This window comes from Triticum urartu, chromosome 1, assembly GCF_003073215.2.
Source record: "Triticum urartu cultivar G1812 chromosome 1, Tu2.1, whole genome shotgun sequence".
In the NCBI taxonomy this organism is placed as follows: Eukaryota; Viridiplantae; Streptophyta; class Magnoliopsida; order Poales; family Poaceae; genus Triticum; species Triticum urartu.
In genome coordinates, this window is record NC_053022.1 from 58582164 (window position 1) to 58597209 (window position 15046).

At 41.2% G+C, this 15046-nt stretch overlaps 1 protein-coding gene across 2 annotated transcripts; it reads right to left on the reverse strand.

Moving 5' to 3' along the window:
* Nucleotides 1–1621: 1621 nt before the first annotated feature.
* Nucleotides 1622–9666, reverse strand: LOC125547183 (ultraviolet-B receptor UVR8). 2 transcript variants are annotated; one of them, XR_007300664.1, is made up of 16 exons: nt 9275–9666; nt 9110–9186; nt 8576–8654; nt 6430–6489; nt 5898–5999; nt 5715–5808; nt 5295–5337; nt 5170–5215; nt 5036–5076; nt 4834–4936; nt 4267–4352; nt 3478–3532; nt 3328–3394; nt 3109–3145; nt 2282–2361; nt 1939–2102 (listed from the first exon to the last, which is right to left on the reverse strand). XR_007300664.1 is itself a non-coding variant. In XM_048711168.1 (15 exons), the coding sequence occupies exons 1-15, from the start codon at nt 9522–9524 to the stop codon at nt 1977–1979; spliced, it is 1260 nt and encodes a 419-aa protein (XP_048567125.1). In that variant the 5' UTR covers nt 9525–9660; the 3' UTR covers nt 1622–1976. The 2 variants fall into 2 exon arrangements, 1 of the variants encoding a protein (XP_048567125.1); XM_048711168.1 differs by lacking the exon at nt 4267–4352 and having other exon boundaries at nt 1622–2102; nt 9275–9660.
* Between the last annotated feature and the right edge of the window lie 5380 nt (nt 9667–15046).

Consider the following 15046-nt stretch of genomic DNA (forward strand, 5'->3'; position numbering starts at 1 on the left):
GCGAGGGCCCAAAAATTACCCGACGACAGGTGCTATGGAAGAGGTGCTACCTTTACCGCCTTTGTCGAGCCGCGACCACCTCAAAGCCGCTGCCTCCTATGGTTCGGCCCAACCAAGAGGTGGAGCCCTCCAAGGACTCCCCTTCGTTTTGCCCCCCAAGCAAACCCTATGGGGCAGGACCAGTTCGCCCATGTGGGTCTTGTTCCTAGGGGGCAGCCCACTAGGACCCTTACATAACGTTCTGGGAGGTTCTGGGGCCTTCTGGTGGCTTTAGGGCCTTCGAGTACATTATCAGGCACTTCCAGGACACTCCCAACGTTACGGGGACACTTCCAGGACCTCAAGAAACACTTTTAGATCTCATTCTCTCATTCTCCATTGTCTCCTAGCTCTCTTTCATAACACTAGTCGTTAAACATGTGACCTTACATGTTTGCTAATATGCGGACATGTCGGAAACACCTTTCGGTCAATAATTATTAGCAGGGTTTGAACACCCATAATAATTCCCGCATGCCAACGAAGATATTTATGAAGGGAACCTTTTGTTATAGCATATAATTCCCTTTACTTGACGATACTTTACAAAAATCTAGGAGAGACTTTTATGATATATCTATGAGCAACAGTTCAATCACAATACCTAGTTGTCCTTTGTTACTGGTTTGTACGCTTTTCTTGTTACCGTATTCCAATGTCCTTGTGACTAAAACCTTAGCCACTACTTGGCCAAGCGATGATGGACATCGCAAGACTGATTGGGCCCAGAGTGTACCTCTTCATCGCTAGAGGAGCAAATCTCAGTCTTGACATATCAAATACTCTAAGTACACAAGTAAAAGCTAACTCTTTGTACTACGAAAATACCGACAACATATTGACAAAGTGATTTCGTAATATTTCATAACTTGGGTTTATGCAGCACCATTGTTACCCTAGTCATGTGTTCTCATTATTATCATCATCATTATTACAGTTACATTGCCATGGTTACAGATTACAGTAACATTGTCATGGTTAGGAAAACGGAATCATCAACAATACATGAGTTAGTCTAGAGGCCAGACCAGGGATCTGATTGGTGTTTATCTTTCCACATGCAAATAGGTTTCTCTTCAAATCTCACATTCAAGAACCATTGCAATTATAGCACAGAAATATAAACTTAATTGTGAACAAGAAAATAGCATAATAATAATTCTATTATTGATTTTAGGGCATATTTTCAACAATGACCCCATGGCAAGTCTCCTACAACCGAGTGGGATATTATTCATGGGAAAAGTGGATGAAAACATAGGAATAAGAAATTTTCCTATGGGATATTATTCATCCATTTGATTCAAAGGAAGTGTCCATAGGAAAATGTAGTATTTTTCTCCTTTAGATTGAGTTTCATAGGTAAAAACAAAGGAATTTTACAATCCACTCAAATATTCTTTTTTTTTTACATTCCTATGCACAAAGAACAAGGCAAAGACCATAAGTAGCATATTAACTCAATCTTTGCATATGTTTTAACATTAATTTGACCATGCCCCAAGCCCTTCAAATTCTGACGCGTAAAAACCACGACATCCACCGAAAATAGTTGTCAAACGGAATCGCAACACCAAAGAGAGATAGTTGAGCGCCATGTAAAAATAACAATTGACGATCCATGTACATTGCAAGTTTGTAACTGTACAAGACAAGATTTATTTTAGTTAAAATCATGTTTACATTTTCAACTGGCCGTTTACATCACAGCCTGTGCGACGTCAAACACCACTTCTTTACAGGCCATCAAATATCATAGATACAAGCTGACAATGAAGATGTATGAAAGAAGGCTATACAGCTAGACTAACCTGTAATTCTGTTTTAGGAGTTCATCACTCGTTCGAGGTCAGCTTATTCTTTTTCTTTGTGCAGGTATGACTGAGTAGTACCAAACATGCCTGGTTGCACTGTAAGTGCTGCAGATGGCACAGCAGTCAGTTTTCCGCGTACTCGAGTATCGCGCCTGTATGATTGAAGCCACATGATACATGAACAGCTCTTGCATTCTTGCCAAGTTCTACCATCATCGGCTCGCAATAGTCGACGTCGTTTCCATGCCCCTGCAAAGCAGGCACTGGGTCAGCAGAATCAGGTGAAACGAGCAGTGTTACCATGATGATATGTAGAATCATTGTTACGATACGACATGATTTGATGGAAATTGTGCAAGCAGGTATAAAGATGCTGAATGTCGGCATCAAGTACTAATAAATTGTTGTAGTGGCAGCAAGCAACTCACTAATTGCCCGCCAGAAGAATGGCCCTCTTCGAAGAAGGTACCGTTCGCACCTCCCCAGCCCCACGTGTAGATATCTTCACCTGGATGTTTTGAGATGTTCTGAGTATCACAGGCAATGTGGCAACAGAAGAGAAAAGACAACCCATAAAATCTTATTTAAAGATAGCACGGCAACTTTTCTCAGGTACTACCTCCTTTCCTAAATATATGACGTCTTGACAGTTTAATTTAAACTGCCAAAACGTCTTATATTTAGAAACAGAGGGTGCATATCATAAGAATAGAAGAGCACCATTCTTTCTTTAGACTGGGTGCAACTGGTTTCAAGTCCTCACGGATGTGAATTTGGGTTCTTATTATAAAATAAAAAAGTAGGGCCTTTCCCTGCCGCTTTCCTTTCCAAAAAAGAAATACATATGTTGTTCATTCAAATGGACATAGAAAATGGGCTGGAAAGTCAGGCAGATGTAATGAAACAATAATAGCCCTTTACTATTGCGATTTTGTGTCTCTCTGAATTGTGTGTACAACTAGTTAAGTCGAGTCATGTGTGTGTACCCTGCATTTTATATTACTGTGACATGATATCCTCAACTCAATACCCAGTGCAAGTTAGAACTGTCGTTCTATTTTGTTTTTGCTATACATAATTGAGAGATACAATTGTCTAACCAAGGGAATTCCATGAAAATAAGTTGTGTAATGAGACCTATTTATGGACACCCTTTGTCAAGATACAAGTATTTGCTTCATAACATAATTTGCTAGTACTACTAATTAGAACTTAGAACCCAGCATAAAATAGAAATGATGAAACAATTTGATACCTGAAATTACAGCTGTGTGCTTCCAACCACAGGATACCTGCAAAAGGTAGACGGTGAAGGTTCGCCAGAAATCAAGAAACATATTTTCCTTTTTGCGAGGGGAGAAATGAATTGTCTTTTCTTTGCAAGGAAAGAAATGAGCAGCCTTTTTTTGCAAGGGAAGAAACATTGCAGTATAAATAAAAAATTGAACAATGACTAGACATACTGCATACCAACCTTAGATACAGGAAGCTTAAATAATGAACTTCTTACAACTTCTGGGAAGCGAACCATGCCTGTACCTCTGGGAAGCGATACTATGTAAGTCAGCAATCCCAGAGTTTGATACAAATGTAAACTTCTAGAAGCAGTAGTAGATGGAAGTACCCAAGACCAAGGCAGCCATTTTCATTTGAACCCCAAGAATACAAATCTCCACGATCTGCAAAATATCACGGGTATCCATGTCACCATTTTCAGATCCTTGGAACAGTTGAATAAAACTGATAGTTGTCACTGATAAATTGTAAAAATATAACACCATCCAAGCTATGTCCCTTGCCAAGAGATAGAAATATTTGCTTAGCAATTCACTAATTATGCTAGTAAAATGAGCATTAAGGATTAAGCTACAAAATTGAAGAGAGTTAAAAGGGCAGACTCCACAATGAAAATCTATTAGAAATTTCATGTAAAATATGCACTATGAAGTACATAAAGATTTAACAATGTGCAAGCCCACAATTTGTTCAATTTGAACTGCTTCAGTTGATCATTCAAGAAAATAGAGGGACAGTTTGTAAAACTAAAGCTGCATAATCCTTTAAAGTGCATAAGGTGCTATTGACGAAAACCCATATATGCCAAGTTTATACTGTACATGTTATGGTTGTGGGTTCACAGCGGAACAGGACATAGGGCATATCCGTGAGGGCATTGGATAGGTTATGTTAGCGATAGAAAGGTTAAGAAAAGACTAGTTAAATTAGGAACAGTCCAATTTAACTAGGAAGATAAGGGTCACGGTTTGATCTTGAGTGTCTTGTATGAATTGAGATCTGATTTGTGGATCAAAGTTAGTCGCTTTACTTATGGACTAGCATGTAACAAACTTAATGAAGCAATAAGAGAATAGTTTATCAATCAGTTATCTCCCTCATTTCCTCCTGTCCCAACCTGAGTTCTGCTCAATCCCCCATTCCATGCCGTCCGGCCATCTTCATGGCGGTAGTTACCCAGTTTGTTCCAGTCCAGCACCGCATCTAGGACAAACCATGGCTGATCAGATATGTTGTCAGTCTGCACGGCTTCACCAGGTGCAATATAGAGATGAAGATATTTTGACCTGAGATCCTAGTCCCCCAAAAAGGGTTATGTATATCGGTATCAGTGTATAACTATTCCTGAAATTTGTTTTCTTTATTTGGAGACCGTATCTTAAGGACAGGCCTCGTGCAGTGGTGAAGTACTCCCCACTTGTGCCAAGAGGTCCTGGGTTCGACACGGCCTCCCTGCATTGCACTGTGCAGGAGTAAGGCTTGCCTCATACGATCTTCCCTAGACCCCACCTGGTGTTGGAGCTTCTAGAACTGGGTTTGTCCTTTATTTGGAGACCGAATCTATTCCACAAGAAATATATGCAAATGCATATGACCAAAGTTTTTATCTAATTCAATCTAACAAATTACTGCCAACAACAGAAATCAGTGCTCCTTTTTTGATTTCTGCATGCACAACTGATACCTGTTACAGCGCAAGTATGATAACCTCCACAAGCAACTTCTTCTGAAAATTGTATCTCTTCAACAACACTTGGTCTAGGTGCATCATTTGATCTTCCAAGTACCTGTAATTTTGGGTTAAATACAGGGAAAATCCCAGGAAGCAGATTTATGGCCAATGAAAACAGTAAAAAAATGTCCCAAGAGGCCTGATTGGATACCACCTTCTCAGTCTTCTGCCCAAACATGAACACAGTACCTTTTTCTGCAATTTTTATGCAAGGAGAACATAAGATGGAGAAATCATGATCAGCAGTTGACTAGTGTACTACTTTAAACAATTTTTCCATGAGCTTACCATCAATGCAAGCTGAGTGCAGCATTCCCGCAGCTATCCTTTTAATCTATTCAATGTAACGACATGAACAATGAGAAGGGGGTCATTATTTGATCAGGACACAGTGAAACTTAAAAGCAAAATACCTTGATACCATCAAGGTTTTTTATCAACCTTGGAGTATATTCACTGCACAGATGAAGATCAGATTATCAATAATCCTTCTAGAAAAATATAGCTTTAGCATAGTGCAAACAAATCTAAACCATCAAACATGTTTTACAGTAAAATATCCAACATAATACCACACAGATATTTTCTCAAGCTCATACTGCATCATCTTGGAACTAGGAACTTCGGCAATTAAGTTTGTGACATGTGAATTTGTTATGAGATGAACATTATCTTTTAAGTCCATAAGTGCCAGCTTCTGATAGAGAATTTTGCATTCTTAAGGTTAAGGTGTTACTATGTCCATATTTTCCAAATAAATGGAAACATGAGCTATCCCAGAAGATAGAATGGTGTGCCCACAATAAGTGCTCTGCAAAAACTTGTGATCTTACTTTGAGGTCATAGCGAATCCCAGGAAGCTAGATTTATGGCCATGTCCAAGTCTACCAGCACCAGCAGCTCCCCAACTCAAGGCTTCACCATCCTCTTAAGAAGAAAATAACAGGGGGATTTCAGACGCTCAAAAGCAGTAATATTCAAGTTATTACTATAACACAAATACATAGCACATTCACCTGTAACAACAATTGAGTGCTCTGATCCCAAAGCAGTCATTTTCACTCTAACATCAGCCAAGTAGTCAACCTTTCTTGGGGTAGAGACTACTTTTCCTGCACCTAAACCAAGTAGGAAGGGCTCTTTAATTCAGAATTTTAAGCTGATGACAAATGTTCATCTTAATAGCAAGATTATTGATGAAAGAAACAACAGATTATCATACCCAGTAAATCTTAACAGAAGCATGAGGATGCTACAGGTGATGATGGAAAGACTGGTAGGACAAACTGGAGCTTAAGTGCTCAAGTAATATGTACAAGTCGATCTTAGACATAAATGTTTCAGATATTTTTTTTCTTTTGAGGGAAACTGATGTTCCAGATTTTAGTTGGATCAAATGACCCCACACCCATCAGTGTAAAACAAGACACTGTTGATAACGCCAAATTGTTAAACCAATCCAAACATTCAATTATCACATATTGCATTAAGTGGGGGTTCAACCATGGATGATGCTAAGAGTGTAAAGAAAAAAGATAATATTATTACTTTTGCCAAGGCCAAGCTGGCCACTCGAATTTTTGCCCCAAACGAAGAGCTCACCATACGCTGTTGAAAAGAGATAGCACAAAAGCTTATTAATAAGAATTGATTTCACAACAATTCTGATGTACATCATAAATAATAAATAAATTTGTTAAAAAATGAATACTTCCTCCAGTTCTCGAAAAGACACTGGCATGGTGGCCAAACTAGAGCTTTGGTTACTATTTTCTATTGTAATATATTTACAAAACCCAACAAAAAGTTATATGCTATCAGTAATTTTCAAGACAAATTGTTGCATATGATTTTTAAGTATCTTGTCTGAATAACTTAAAAGACATTGATAATAAAAGTTTGAAAGTTACCAAATGGCAGCTTCTAGTGAACAGGAGGGAGTAGAAGATTTCGAGCTCATAACGTTTACAGTTTGTATAGTAGTCTCAAGTATCAGTGAAATGCTGATTAACTTGTGAAGAAACATGTTGTGTGGTGCACTGCAGTACTCAATCATCAATACTAAATAATAATCTTATATAATTCTACACAACTTATGAAGGTACTACGAGAATTAAGATGTTTCAACAGCATGGATGGACAGTTTAGGTCCAGGTAAAGTGCACAATTCCAGATATCTATCCTTTCTTATGAAAATGAAGCCCAATTAGTGCATATTTCTGTTGCATATTTATAGTTGCCTGTCTCATTTGTTTATATATGGATATATAGTACTGAGCCACAGAGGGTCCACTAATATTTACAATGAGCTTCTACTGCAATGTAATGTTGAAGACCTAGAGTATATTGTGTACGCCACACAGAAACAAGGAGCTCGAAATTACTTGATCACTAGCATAATGCCCGTGCGTAGCTACGAAGCCATAAAGAAGATGAGGAATTAGCCCACCGGCTTAGTAATCACCAAAAGACGTTGGTGTCCGACGGCCATTGTGAGGTTCACGATTATAAGAAAGCAAAAATACCATGAGGGGTCATGCGGCCGGCGTTGGAGAATCTTAAACGGCCATAGTAGGTCCTTTGAAGATTTAAAGTGAGACAACATTTTGAATTTGAAACACATGATGTGCATTAGTAAGTTGACTGCACAAGGTCGACGATCAGGTAAGAGGACGAGGTCTATCATCGGGGTTGGAATTATTATTTGTTCGCTGTCCTATGCTATGATATAGAACTAGAAAAGTTGGTTGGGAAGGAAAACTAAAACCAAGAGCATGATTTTCAGGTGGAGTCTCACATGAAAGTAGTAGACCGTAGCATATTTACTTATTTGTGCTGGGTGCCTGGGTCCCACATGTGAGTTAAAAGTACATTCCTATATATACGTCTTTTGAAGGTTGCTAGTCCACACAAGGGCAGGAGTGCATTTGCTTATTTGTGAAGGTTGTTGATCCCATATGTGAACTCACCACCAACTCCAACCTTTATAAGTAGGGTAAGATACTTGGCAATTTGTTAGTAAAGGTTGATCAATCAGCCACATACTCCATACATCTGGGTTTATAAAGACCACTATCGTTGTCCTAAAAAATCAGCATCTATACTACCAAATCAATATCCCTAGATATATCATGAACTATGTTTTCATAATGTATTGATTGAGTATTGTATATATTGTATTATTTTTTTGTATAAACTTGGTCAAACTTTAACAAGTTCAACTTAAGAAAAGATTAATAGGCCTTACATACCCGGATGTAGGGCTTTAGGCACATAACATAATTTTAAAAAAAACTTAATTAATGGACAGCTCGCTCCATCTTATTTATTTATCAGAAATGCTAAAAATATGACGTCAGATTTTTAAGCATGGCAAATCTGATGTCCGGGAAGGCAAATTATGTTGTCACGAGCATGGCAATTTCCTTTAGCGGGCATGGCAAGATTTGCCATGCTTAAAAATCTGAGTCAGATTTGTAGAGAAATCCTTATTTGTTAGGACACTACAACTGGGTGCTCTAGGAACTCCATCAGGCATCCATGCCCCTAGCCGTCAGATTTTCCATACTAACAATAATACAACAGGTGGTGTTGCTGTTTCCAGTGTTCTCTTCTCAATATATACATTAACCTTCTTCTGGTAAAGCGTAAAGCAAACCTAGGCACGTAACTGCACCTTACTTTTTTCGCTCACCTGTTACTGCACAAGAATGATGGTTGCCAGCTGAAATTTGTACAATTTCCTCCTGAAATCCAGAGACTTCAACAGGGTCCTACATGTAAAAGAAGAACTTACTTGTCATTGGAAGAACACAGATGCGTGGACTAATGACCTACAAGGGTAAATAATAAAAAACAGGCAAGAGAACCTCAAATAAGAACTGTAACATACATAAATTGTATGTCAATAGATGCCATAAATTCATGGATTGGAGATTCAATCTGCTTAATTCTTAAGCGGGAGGAATCAAACATCTGGTGTAAAAAATTATACTGACATTGAAATATTTATATAGCTATTCACTTTCATGCATATCTGTATCTCCGGTACACATAAAAATATTCCATACAGCAGACTTGGTTTCGCAAAGAGAACAGAACAGACACTGATTTAATTTGTCTCAGCTAGTATTTCTGAAGCGTCTGGCTTTGAATTAATGTGCCGAAGTTTCTTTGATTGACAGTGTAGACACAAACATAGGGAGGTATGACGGACAAGAACCAGTACCAGAGTATGAGGCATCGAGGAGCCTATCCCGAGCTGCCCAAAGTCGTTCAGCCCCGTAGCAAACACGCGCCCACCCTCTGAAGAAAACGGCAGGTCAGAATCTCTCGGAATCCTTTACATTGCGATGTCAGAAAGGAGGAAACGGGTAGGGTGAGGGGAGCGTACCGGTGAGGAAGAGGGTGTGGGCGCCGCCGCAGGCGAGCGAGGTAGGCGGGTCGGCGGGGCGCGTGAGGAAGAAGGGGCACGCCGTGGGGCTCCACCGCGACTCCAGCGCCCCCAGCCCCAGCCGGCCGTGGTCCCCGTTCCCCCAAAGCGCCGCCACCCGACGCCGCGCCGGATTGCCCGAATCGGCGCCCACTGCCGCCGTGTCGGACGAGAACCATCGGGGCCGCGGCCACCGCCTCGCCCGCCACATCGCCGTTCCGCGTTGGAGCTCTGGAGTGGTCGCGTCGCTCGCGGTGTCGGATAGTCCACGTCGGCGACCTGATTATCTCCTCCTAGCATAGTTTACAAGAAACGAACTGTCGTTGGTTCAGGCTTTTACCGGTGAGCAGATGCCGGTGAGACGTCCGGTTCATCAGTTCATTTACGAAAAAACGAACATTTATTTATTTTTCAATAGGCAACTGCCCATGCGTTGCTCTTTTTTTTTTTTTTGCGGGTGAACTGCTCATGCGTTGCTCTTTTTTTTTTGCGGGTGAACTGCTCATGCGTTGCTACTGGTGTAAAAATATTTTGGTTCTTACGCACTTTTTTTTGCGAGAATAGTTGTTGCACACTAATTGTGCAAGTGTGTACCTTCAGAATCCGCACGCATAAATCATGCTTCGATTTTTCAAGAAAACATTGTCGACTTATTTTTACCTCAAAAGTCCATCTTCTTCCTCCATTCGCTATCTGTCTCCACAATCCAAACATCCACCGTTAAAAAGGGTTTGGCCAGAAAATATTGAGCGGGTGTGGGTTTGGGCATGCTTACTCATACCCATACCCTGCGGGTGCCATGTTGAAAGAAACTTGCAGTAAAGTGTTTCCTACTCGTATTAAATGACCTATCGAATCCAATGTTGATGGGTCCTCTCGACTAAGGTGTGCTATGTCAATTAAAAAATATACTTGTTTTGTCCATGGCAATCATCAAAGGTAAACTGATTTACAAATGTAAGTTAATCTAAAGATTATGTCGTGTTCTCGACCTCTCTTCTTTCTCTTTCTTTCCTTTGCTCCGTTGAGTCCCTTCTTGAAAATCACAATGAGTAGCAAGAAAAAGATTAGTACTATATTGGAGAAGCTTATCTTAAGAGAAATTGTATACAAGTCAAAATTTAGTAGCTTGAGAAAACTTGCAATCGATATAAAAGACTGTGATTTCTGCATAAGAACAATACAAATTATAAATTTTCTTAAATAACTGACGAGGAACACCTTTATTGTATCTCAATGCCGGATGTAAGTTTAAAAAAGTGGCAACGAATAGAAAAAAGGTTGATCACTTCATGAACTGAAAGCTCTAAGCGCAATATATCCTTTCTCAATATATCATAATAATTCCAGCGCTCATCTCCTAAATTCTCAAGAAAGCATTTTCTCCTAAAGAAAAATTGGTGAAGAATTTCATACTACAAGTGAATTAGAGAATAGATGAAAGTATCATACAAGGATTACATGTGTGTTTTTAATCGACAAAACCAACTCTAGATGGTTTATGCCTGCAGCTGCTCCTTCGATGCCAGCAGCAGGCTAACACATTTACCTTCTTTTGGTTTCTCTTATTCATTTGATGTTATGTATATCAAAGACCCCATGTCCAAAAAACACACATAACCAAAAAACCACATGTCCGAGCAAAGAGAGGACAGAAGAATGATCAGTACAAAATACATGCATAGGCTTGGCATACAATAGGAAACTGAATGCAAAGTACTGTTTGCAGGGGCATGAAAAGGCTACTAATTTAGCTGTGACATATCTCAAATAGCTTTGCTGGTACATCCGTACAAGCCCTAAAATAAAGCAGAATGCTTGCAATTTTGAGCATACAACCAAATTACAACAATTCAGTATCATTATCATAATATAGTTGTGTGGTTAGTTCAATCAGCCATTCAGTATCATTATGTATTTATGTATTATTGAAGGTGGTAGTACATACAAATTTCCTTTGTAAAATTCTGAATATCTGCACTAATTCAGTTGCACTATTGGTCATCCATTGGTTCTGTAAACAAGGTAGTATTTCCTGCATGCAATAGCAGCTGGTTCCCATGAACTTCTGGATTGTTCTAAAAGCCTCTTTGTGCTTCCTCTACATAATTCAACGGGAGAACAACAATTAAAATAAAAAGGCACAGAGAAAAAAAGGAAAAGCATGTCTTCTGGCCACGGAAGAAAGTGGACGGTGCTAGGAGAGCTCCGGCAGAAGATTGAGATTTTTGCTAGCCCGGGGAGAAAAACGGAGATGTGATGGGGCTGCTGGCAGAGGTCGTTGTCGGATTGAGGGGGTTAGGTTTGAGGGAGGTGAGGTGGAGTGATGCAGTGCTCACACACGCGCTGCTTAAGGGCTCGCAGCGCACACTAACTTGGACCCCAGCAGCCATGGCCTGGCCTCTGTTAAGAGGAAGTCACAAAGTTGATGCTCGTGTTGTAGTCAGCCGTACGTGGTTCAATCAGGGGATGACTGAAAGGAGAGAGCCGCGATCTCGATCTGGCCAGCCTCGGTGGTGCTCGGCGGATCCTGTGCGGTTGTGGATTCCCTCAGATCGGGGTCTCCATCGTCGATCTAGGAAGGATCGCATGTTGGGCCTGGATGGTTGCGCCCTGTGCCGGGAGCTGGTGGTGGTGTTTGGCGGGGGCCTGCATAGCGAGGCGATAGGAATGGCGTAGGGGCGAGGCCGCGGATGGGGAACCTACCCGGATAGGGAGGAAGTCGATCTATCGTGTACTCTCTCCGTTCGAAATTACTTGTCGTAGAAATGGATGTATCTAGACGTATTTTAGTTCTAAATACATTCATTTTCAAGACAAGTAATTCCGAACGAAGGGAGTAGCTCACAAGATCGGAAGAGGAGAGGGAGGGCGACGCCGGGTCGGTGGCGGCGACCATGGAGTTAATTGCATGTTGATACCACACTTCAGCACCTACTCACGGGTTGGTACCACTACTCAAAAGTTTTTGCAGTTCAGTATCAACTCAGGGTCTAAGTGATGCATAACGGGCTAAGCTATGTATAAACGCATATTGACCGCGTATCCGACAAGTCGGGCCCACCTGTCAGGCGACACGCTGGCCGAATCGACGCGTGGACGGCTCGCTAACTCGGATGAGTCCGACCTAATGGGCTAGGTCGAATCGAGCCGCCGGTTCGAACCCTAACTCTCGTTCCCCTCTCCCTCTCCTCCCCGCTCTCCTCACTGGCAATGGCGATGGCAAATCCGGGCGGTGGTGGTGTCTGCGGCGGCTCGAGCAGCGGTGGCGATGTGGGTGGGTACGGAGATCTTCCTAGCCTCAGGGCCGATGCACACGCAGGACTAGCCAAGGGCGACGGTGACAGTTCGTCGTACTACTCGAGCAGCGAGGAAGAAATGGAGGAGGCCCCGCTGGCCATGGAGCAGCGCCTGCGGATGGCAGAGATATGGGTCGCCAACCCTTCCACGAGCCATCACTGGACCCATAGATGTGGTGGAGTGTTGTAAGTCCTCCTCCCTCTCCTCTCTTCTTTCTTCCAATTTGGGGCTAGGGTTAGTGTTACTGAAAATGTCCAAATTTGCTGCCACTTGTAGTGTGGATGATGCTATCTGGGATGTTAGGATTCACTTTGATGCCCAACATAATTTGGATAGGAAGATATGCAGTTCTGATGTCACTTTTCTGAATTTGTATGCACTATTGCATACACAAGGATTTACATTCTCTGATGAATTGTATCACGTGGAGAACACATGCATAGGAGAGAAAAGAGAGCATGGCCTAGACTTGATTGACACAAACATTAAATTACATCAACTTAAGAAGCAGCATGAGCATACTTTAGTTCTGAACCTGTTAGTTAGAGCAACAGTCACTGACAGTGCTGCAAGTCACAGAAATGCTGAACTACAAACCATTATTTATGCACCACCAGTTGTGTATATCTCGGTGAGCCAGATGTGCTTGCTGTTGATGACCAAGGGGTTGTTTTTCATAGTCAGTGCAGCAGCAGTACCAATGTTGAAGCTACTAGTTTTTGCACACAAGAGAGCAAAAAACTAGGTAAACAAAAGCTGAAAGCTGTGATGGAGGATGAAGTTTTGTTGGAGGAGGGATATTACAGTAGTGATAATTCAGAAGGGGCATATGATAGTGACAACTACATGGAGAAGTACAGGATTTGTCAAGACACATAGATAATAGATGGAAAGAGACAAGCAGATGAGGAACAACTAGCAGATGATGAAGATGAATATTCAGATGATGAGTCAGAAGAGGAGGAACAACTGCATTATGAGGGTGACACTGAGGTTGGGGATCTGTTTGAGATGGAGGAGAGGGAGGAGGAAGAGAGGGGGATGAAGAGAGGGACGAGAGTGTGAATGTGGAGGTAGCTCAACAATTGTAGGTAGAACCTCCAAGGAAGAGGCAGAAGCTGCCAGTTAGGAGGTGCCCAACCACTAGAACACATTCTAGTGTTTTAAAGGAGGTGAAGCCAGATTTCACTCCTTCATCAGATGAAGAAGAAACTGGTTGGCTGCTGGATAGTGAAGATGATGGGCATGAGCCACTGCAATTTGTCCTAAAGAAATGCAAGAAGAGTAGGACACAAAAAAGAAAACCTAGGATATGGTTCGATGACAAAATGGAGCACCCACACTAGCAATTATGTAAGTACACGTGCTTCACAAATCAACAACAATTCAGAGATGCCCTGTTGAGCTTGCACATTTCACAGTCAAGAGATTTCAGATATCATAGAAACTCTGACCAAAGGATCATTGCATGTTGCTAAAATGAGCATTGTCGGTTCTACATTGTTGCTACTGTGATCAAAGGTGAAAAGACTTTTGCTATAAAAAATGAGGCTGGAGCACACTTGCCCTACCACTACAGAGTCATCAAGGGTTAGTGCAAAGTGGCTTGCAAAGAACTATGAGTCATTGTTCAGGTCTGATCCAACCACTAGTATACAAACTCTGAGTGATGCCTGCCAGGAGAAGTATGGTGTTGAGGTTCCTAAGCACATGGCCTATAGGGCCAAAAACCTTGTTGTGGAAGCTGTCTTAGGAGAACACAAGAAGCAGTATCCCAGGCTAAGGGACTATGCAGCAACCATCATGCAGACAAACCCTAGAAGTAGGGTTGTAGTTACAACTCTAGTTCCTAAAGCAACAAAAAAATACCACATCCAGGGCCAAGGTTTCATGCAATGTTTTTCTTCTTAAATGGAGCAAGGGAGGTATTTCTCAATGGATGCAGACCTTTCATTGGTTAGTTAGTTGTTTCTTTGCTTTATTTACTATAACACACATCAACTTGTACATGATTACACATTTGCTTTAGTTTCTTTGTTATGTACTGACTTAATTGGTTCTTTCTTTGCAAAAACAAGTGTTGATGGATGCTTTATTAAGCTCACCACATGTGCACAGATCCTTGCTGCCACTGGCAGAGATGGCAATAACAAAAAATTTCTAATTGCATTTGCCATTGTTGATCAGGAGGATACAACAAATTGGTGTTGGTTTCTGCATCAACTGAAGATATGTCTAGAAGGAGAAGTTGGCCAGTTTGGTCCTTATACTATCATGTCTGATAGACAGAAGGCAAGTACATAGTTTGTTGTGTGATTTTAGTAGCATAGTTTGCTGTGTATCTTCAAATATATCTGTAGTCAGTAGCTTAGTTTGCTGTGTAATTTCAACAGGGGCTACTAAATGCAGTGAATAGAGTATTTCCAAACTGCC

What these genes read in the sequence shown, in the direction of transcription:
- LOC125547183 (XM_048711168.1), bottom strand. Translation starts at nt 9,524, where the DNA reads ATGTGGCGGGCGAGGCGGTGGCCGCGGCCCCGATGGTTCTCGTCCGAC. An exon ending in CCAGCTTGGCCTTGGCAAAA is followed by an intron (nt 6,000 to 6,429) that starts GTAATAATATTA and finishes TACTTGGTTTAG; the next exon opens with GTGCAGGAAAAGTAGTCTCT. An exon ending in TCATACTTGCGCTGTAACAG is followed by an intron (nt 3,533 to 4,833) that starts GTATCAGTTGTG and finishes GATATTTTGCAG; the next exon opens with ATCGTGGAGATTTGTATTCT.